Source organism: Merops nubicus, unplaced genomic scaffold (assembly GCF_000691845.1).
Source record: "Merops nubicus isolate BGI_N331 unplaced genomic scaffold, ASM69184v1 scaffold6442, whole genome shotgun sequence".
In the NCBI taxonomy this organism is placed as follows: domain Eukaryota; kingdom Metazoa; phylum Chordata; class Aves; order Coraciiformes; family Meropidae; genus Merops; species Merops nubicus.
In genome coordinates, this window is record NW_008595534.1 from 98483 (window position 1) to 106332 (window position 7850).

General features: G+C 39.3%; 1 protein-coding gene across 1 annotated transcript in view; it reads right to left on the reverse strand.

Moving 5' to 3' along the window:
• Window positions 1-7325, reverse strand: part of RAPGEF6 (Rap guanine nucleotide exchange factor (GEF) 6) — a gene marked incomplete at its 5' end in the record, with an annotated part of 34706 nt that extends 27381 nt beyond the window's left edge. Inside the window, 8 exons of the mRNA XM_008936073.1 lie at window positions 298-455; window positions 797-1040; window positions 3088-3196; window positions 3884-4087; window positions 4421-4528; window positions 5826-5990; window positions 6483-6635; window positions 7167-7325. Coding sequence (XP_008934321.1) covers window positions 298-455; window positions 797-1040; window positions 3088-3196; window positions 3884-4087; window positions 4421-4528; window positions 5826-5990; window positions 6483-6635; window positions 7167-7325 — 1300 coding nt within the window. The remainder of the gene's footprint in view (window positions 1-297; window positions 456-796; window positions 1041-3087; window positions 3197-3883; window positions 4088-4420; window positions 4529-5825; window positions 5991-6482; window positions 6636-7166) is intronic.
• Window positions 7326-7850: the final 525 nt, after the last annotated feature.

Consider the following 7850-nt stretch of genomic DNA (forward strand, 5'->3'; position numbering starts at 1 on the left):
AAAAACGAGTAGATGCAGCACTTGAGGCTGTGGTCTAGTGGTTAGGGAAATGCTGGGATGGAGGTTGGAGTTGATGATCCTACCTAGAGGTCCAACCATAGTGATTCTATGATTACAAAAAAAAACAAACAGGCAAGAGAGGCTCAGGCAGTTTGGGTGTTCAGTGAACCTCCAGTTTAGACCTGGTAGGGCCACAAGACAAACAGGCAACTGCGCTCGGCACGTGTGAAGCTGGTAAAAGATGTAGTTTCCCCCCTTGTCACCACCCTGTGAACCAAGCTGATGCTGCTGGCTTACCCGAAGGGTTGGAGAAATCCAGAATGCTGGTTGTGGGCTGGAGCAGGTCGGGGCTGCTGGAGGAGAGGGTGCCTGGGATGGGCATGATGGCCAGGCTGTGCCGGCACTGCCGCGTCCCCACGATGCTGTCGTCCTGCGACTGGCTCACGCTGCCGTCACTGCAAAACAACAGGGGGTCACCCACCTCCCCCAGGCTCCTGACACCCAGCTCCTGACACCCAGCCTGGGGGAGCACAACAAGGAGAATCGAGGCCTGCAGGTGGTTGAATGACACGCTGCAGCCAGGCTTGGAAAAGAAGCGCCAAGGGAAAATGTATCTGAAAGCGCTCACGGGGAGAGAGAAGATCTCTGGGTCTTGTTCTGCATTTATGGGTCAGATCTGCTGCACTGTTTTAACAACACAACCAACATGGACAAAACGTCTGAAGATACTAAGCAACCAATATTCTCACCACTCAATAAGGAACAATTCCTTTTTGGCCAGAAGGCTCTGACAAACCTGAACAGCTTTGGAGGCAAGATGCTGAATCGGGTCTTGTCTAGTATCTTCCTGATTCTGTTTCTCCCACCAGATACAGTGTTTGCTTTCATTTTCTTGTTTCCTTTTTCACGGGGAAACATCTGTTCCACATCTCCAGGCATATCTGGGATGGAGTAACGGTTGTTTTTCTTCTCTGCAATTTTTGGAATATGTGGAATTCCATTCTTCTCTTGTCCTATCCTGCAGAGCAGCTCCTTAAACACTGTGAGAGAAGACAGAATCATTGTGATTTACCCTTGCACACTTACAGCTTCACAGTGATTTCTTCTTTGCCCTCAAACCTTTTTTTCCCCACATCCCTGCAGAAAAAGTCAACTGAAGAACTACAAATCAGGTAATACATTGGATTTTAATTTTGATGATGAGGGCATGGATCTTTTCCCATTTAAGTTTTGCTTTTGAATGCTTTGGCAGACAGAATAACCTCTCAATGCTCAATAAAAACAAACATTCTGCATAGTAGAGTTCTCCCAACTACTTTTGAAATTAGCACATCACAGAAAATTTAACAGACCAGATAGATAACAAGGAAATATTGTGTTCACAGCAATCAGCTCCATGTATTTATTGCCTTTTTTCCTGCATCTTTTGGGTAATGGAGTGCAGATGCTTCTACAAAAATAACTGCAAGACAGACTGATATTTTCCAAAACTTTGCTTCCTTTTAATAACAACACTGAGCAGAAGCTGCATCAGATTTCCTATTCCATTTATCAAACTAAGGCAGTCTATTACCAACACTGGCATTCCCAAAGAGATAATTCCATGGAAAGTAGAGTGTTCATGTTCTTTGTGTTCCTTCCCACATATTAAAGGTGAAAAAAAATTGTTCAAATTGTTTTATCAAGACGAAATAGTTTTTAAAGGTATTTTTAAAATCTTTAAAAATCATTTTACTCAGAAATTCAGTATTTTCTGTTCAAAGAATGGTGATACTGGGAGAATACAGAACTGTACAGAGCAAATTACTGAAGATTCTCCCCATGATCCAAATTTCATTATTTCTATTATGCAATAAAATTTAAGGCTTCAAGCCTTCACAGTCCAGATTCAACTGTAAGAATGAGAATTGCTCATTGTCAGCACCAGGCACTTAGCATTCAATTAAAAAGACAGGATAATAAGTGTCACTGTTGAAAAAAAGCTTCAAGATGCAAATTCACTAAAATTTATCAGAGAAATCACCTTGAACTATCAGCCAGCAGGAAGGGAAGAGATTAAAATGCACTTGTAAACATATGTTGCTTGTATTTATAATTGAAATGAACAACCTATCACTGTCTCAGTTACACTTTATGTCATTTTATGTCAGGCTGGACCACTGTTTACCATGGATGTTTTACACTTTTTCAAAATGCACTTGTAAACATATGTTGCCTGTATTTATAATTGAAATGAACAATTATCACTGTCTCAGTTACAGTTCACTTTATTTTATGTCAGGCTGGACCATTGTTTACCATGGATGTTTTACACTTTTTTGGAATTATGCTAATAAGCAACTGCCAAGATCTTGAAGATTTTTACCTGCACAGTGATAAGCACAAAATAATAATTGAGAAGAAAATCAACAGTGAACAAGGGCAGGTAACTGGAAGAAGAAAATATGAAACAGAATCTACCAGGTCTCAGAAACAAGCAGAAGGAGCTGTGCTGGGCACAGTCCCCTTGATTCTGTAGCTAAGGTTATTCTGTTGCCTGAACGAGACTATGGAAAAGGACCAGATGATTTGACTGAGATTTTAAAGAGGTATTTATGTGCTTATGTTCACATTGACAATTAAAAGCTAACATTTATATGCTGTGCCACATTTTACATTCCCTTTTCAGTTTTAGATAGAAAGGTAATTTATCCTATCATTTTTGCAGCCATCATAAAAAGTTTCACAAAAGCCAGTTTTACATTTTTGCTGTTTCTTGGCAAAAAAAAAAAATATATTTTGGCCTGGATCCCTTGGCTCTGTCTCAGCCACATCACATGAAGGGACACTAAAGCTGCTTAACCAGCCATTTGAGGATTTCTCAGGGTGTAAAGAGCTGGCCAGGCTAGCTTTGTGCCACAACGTGCAGCCCTTGGCACTTGAGAACTTATCTAAGCAAGTGGAGACACAACGAGGGGACTCCTGCACAACTTCTCACTCCTAGAGCCAGTGGGGAAAAAAGGTGGGATCTTACTATAATTCTAAAGCCAAAAAGACTTTTTTTTTCTTCACATACATGAAAATACATCATACATGAAGTCTACTCACCAAAAATGTTTGTTTTTACAGTGATGGAGAGATGAGTGTTGTTCCTTAAGATTTCCAGAGCTTTTACAAAGGTAATATTCTCAAAATTCTGTCCATTTACTTCCATTATCTTCAAGAAGAAATAAAAATTGGACTATTAGAACAACTGTTTGACAGACTTACAAACACAAAGGTGATATTACAGACAACAGCACAAACCTTCCAGAGGTCATCATATCATCTCTACAGCACTTGTAGAATGAAAACATTCCTTGTAAATTAACTACTTTAATGATGTCAGTGAAATTATATCCTGTAAACAAGCCAAGATCAACAATTCCACCTTAATTGCTGTGGTAATATGACATTCTTGCAATTAGGAACTGCACCCAAATCAAAAGCTGAGGGTGATGAGCCACAGAACTGATATTACATCAAAGGCCAGCTCTTCACCTTGTGTGAACCATCACTGTTCCACCAGCCTCAGTGAACTGGGATGATTCACACTCAGTGGGAATGAATCCAACAAAACAAGCTGATGGCTTCAACCCGACCATATCCCCAATCACAAAGTTTCCTAAAACAATAAGAACTTGGTTTCTTTTCCCATTCTGTTTTTTGAAATACTTGAAATATTAAAATATTTTCAAAACTATTTAATAGAAACCCATTTAACACATGTAAACTGAAGCTAATCTGTGGCATTCACAATAGAATAGTGGCCAGTTGTCTGCTTTTAGTACAGCATAATCTTTTTGTTTGGAACACTGGAGTTGATTCAGCTAGCACAGTTTTAAATGAACTTTATTCTTCTTACCTGATCACCACGCTTGAGTCCAGCTTCTGCTGCTTTACTGCCCATTTCCACAGTCTCCACAAAAATCCCAAAGCCCTTGTCACTCCCTCCAAGGAGGCTGAAAAACAGTGGTGAATCTCTAGAAGGTTTCTGCAGGGTAATTTGTCTCCATTTTGCTTTGGCAGCACAGGCAATATTCAGCAATCTGAGATGTCCTTTCATTTTCTGTAACACAGAAGACACAAAATGAAGTGTAATGTTTTTTTTACCAGAAACAGAAAAACAGTGGTGAAAAATACCCCAAGTGTCAGAAAAGGGTCTTCTGATGCCATGCATCCAAACCTTACTCAATAAATCTCTTGCAGTAATACAAAAACACATCAACAAGTGCCAGATGTACTGTTTTATATGGGCTTTATGTCTAAATATATATTTAAGAACAAATATACTGATGTTAAAAGCCATCTATTAACTGCCACACTTACAGACTACCACATGTTAGTCACTTGTGATGACAATGGGTAATAGAAAGTACAACAATCCTTTTTTTGCTCCTACCGTATCTTCCAGGTTCTTCTCAAACTCTTCCAGAAATCGAGTCATGGCAGGGTCTCCTTCAAAGTCATTGAAATGATTGTTCACCCACAGCAAAACCACTCTGGTAACCTGGAAATTAAAAAAAAATTATGTATATATAAAGGTACCTGTGATTCTTCTCCTATAGACTTTAATTTGTAAGCACAGAACAACACAGATTACTGCATCTGCTCAGCAGAAGATATTTACACTTGAAATCACCTTTTCTCTTCCTTTATTTGTAGAAACAAATGAAAATTTAAAAAAACAATTTGTTGTTCCTAATTGCCTACATCACCCAGTATTTACTGCTGCACAAACACATGTTGAGTTAATTTTTCCTCCTTCTGTTTAGAAAACATCTTTTTAAAGCATCCTAATGATCTCCTTAAAGAAAGTTCTAGGAATTATGTTGTGAAAATAAAAATCTTTCTTTTAAGAATTTCTAGTTAAATCTTCAGTTTGCTTTTGTACATGCTAGAGTTACTACCATTCATGATGAAATCAGTCTGACAACTTTTATCCATCCATGTTATTAAAACCAAAAGCTTTACCTATAGCAGTTTCTCTTCTAAAAATAAACACTTTCCTCTTTTCCTTGCTGAGGCAGTTTTCTTTCACTTTCCTTTTTTTTAAAAGCCAGCAGTTGCCAAAATGAACAGCATGGAGAAAGGTACTAAGAGAAGCAGTAACCACAGCAAATGACCCCAGACAGTTTCTTAGGCAAAAAAAAACACCACCTTTTTTTGATACTCTGTTGGGTCTCGTTCAGCTCAAAGCTAAACACATAAAGCCACTGGCTAGGAGTTTTACTATCATAATTTTCAAGAAACTGGACATGGATACAAGTGCCAGACTATGAATATTTTTCACGTGTATGTGCATAGAGTTACACAGAGTTGAACCTCGTTTATAGATATTTATAGAAGCATTTTTATCAACTGCACCTGTCCTGAGCAGAGTTTATTTTAAGTACAGAGTTTGTAAGAAGCTGCTCCAACAAAATATGCTCAGCACAGTGAAGAGCTCTACAGTAGAAAATTATGAAAGACAAGCACAAAGCTGCTGTGGGAAGAAAGAGGGCATGCCCAAGAGATCAGGAACACCATCACCCTGCATTTCTAGTGAAAAAAGGATTTTGGAGATTGGCATCTGCATCTTTCAATTCAACAGAAGCCAGTATTTATCATTCTGCCAAAAAGAAGTGGTGTCACACACAAAAACAACATACTGGAGAATCCTTTCTTGATACTAGTGAAAAATACTTTGCTTTAAAATAGTTCATACAGACCAGCTGAAGCACGGCCCTAGTTTATCAGTTATACAATAAGGAAACAATTTGGAGACATTTGCACCAAAACTACTCATCTCCTAGACTCAAACCAACCTTATCCCTGAGGCTGTCCACTGTGAACCACTCCAAGAGCTTATTTCCAACTTCCAGGGGGCTTGTTAGAAACGTTCTGTACGTCAGAAGGAAATCTTCAATGTAGGTTGGATCCACAATAGAATGTTCTTCTATCAAGTGCATGATGAGTCGCTCGGGTGTTGCCTTAGAAATTAAATGCAGAAAACAACTGATATCTCTCCTCACTATCACTCTCTGAAGAACAATATGCACCCTTTCCAAGCTTCAGTTATGGCAAACTCAGGAGAAAACACAGCAACGTGTTTAAATCAAATCTTCATGCTTCTCCCACCCCCAATGTTTTTACATAAGTAATATGTGGCTAAATTATTTACTTGCCTTAATTTTATTCTTAATACAGTTTAACTTTCTCTTATGATGACAAACAGGCCAATACATAAAGATGCACACAAGTGTTCCCATTACAAATTCTACGTATGTGCTGAACAGGTCTAACTTTATTAAAAGGGAGGTGGAAGTAAATTTGTAAAATCATTTCAGTTTCTCTCAATCATTTTGTTTTTTTGAGTTGAGACAAACAAAACTGAATGTGTTCTAGATGGAAACCAAGATAATATTTATTTACTAATAAGTAAGGGTTTAATAAAGTAATAGAAGGCATAGAAAGAAATTTACCTTGATGACTATGTGTCCTTTCCTGGTTCCACTGCGATCCAGCTCCCTGTGCTCCTTCACCATAACAATTTCTCCTTCTTCCTCCACTTTATGAGTGTTTTTTTCCACGTGGTTCAGAATCCTCCAGTAGTCTTGCTGAGCTATACACACAAACTGCCCCCCAACACCACCAGCTTGTTAATAAACATCCAAACCATGAATGTATCCCCATCTCTGGGCTGCTCTGACATAACCATGACTGCACAGCATTTGCTACCATCCCCACCCTGTTCTGTCCAACCTCACCAGAGACAGAAATAAGAGACAAACAGAACTGGCCACCTTCTTACACCTCCAAAAGACTATTTGAATGGGCTAAACATACAGAGGACAAAGGCTGTAAGAAGTGGAAATGGGTATTTTCTGTTTTGACTGCTTGTCAATCACATCCACAGCATGACAGAGGTGGACTAAAGTTCTATCTCAGCACAAAGCACAAGTTCTCACATAGCAGCAGTGTGAAATAAATCTCAGCTACTGAAGAGCATACAACCAACCCAACATCAGCAGAGCCCTTGGCTCACAAACACCAACCTCCTTTTTCCTGCTCCTGGAATCAAGATCATGCCTTAAGATGAGAATAGTCCATTTTCTTTTACTAGATCCCTAAAACCAGGAGGTAGATGTACAGAACTGTAATCTTACCTGACAATCATCTACTTTGGTTCTGACCACTCCATTCATGTACTGTTTTTCCAGAGAGGGAGTAATCCCAAAGCTGTTTCCCATGCAGAGACTCTCACTCTTCCCATCAGGATAGCTGATCTCCACAGTGCCATTCAAAATCACATACCAAGAATCAAGCTGGAGGAAGGAAAAAATGAATTTTAAAAGTGAAGCTAATTCAACAACTTTCATAAGCTGTGCCAGAGCTCTCATCTCAGAAAGGCTCCTTCTTGCAGCCTCCAGTCTTGTTGTCTCCACAGTTTAATTCACTAAAAATGTGCACTGTAAGGCAAGCAATAAAAGTGACTGAAACAAGGGTGCTTTTCAGCATTCTGCATTCATTTCAGAACTCGTTCAGTAAGGAGGAATGCTGATGAATAGATTGCCTTTTTTAATCAGTGGGCTAATTGCTACAATGTGGTTATATCATTCAGTGAGAATGAACACTCTTCCCCCAGGGACGTGTTTGGTCACTCCCAGAGACAAGTCTTCCTAGTCCCCTTGGAGGGGTGACCTGTTATGGCCATTCCAGGTGTCCTGATGCAAGGACAGAGATTTCAAGAGAGTGATTTAAAGCATCTACACTGGGAGCCTGACCACTGACTAAGTTGGATATCTGTCTCCTCCACCTGTATATGCATATAAACTGCTTCTAACTTAAAC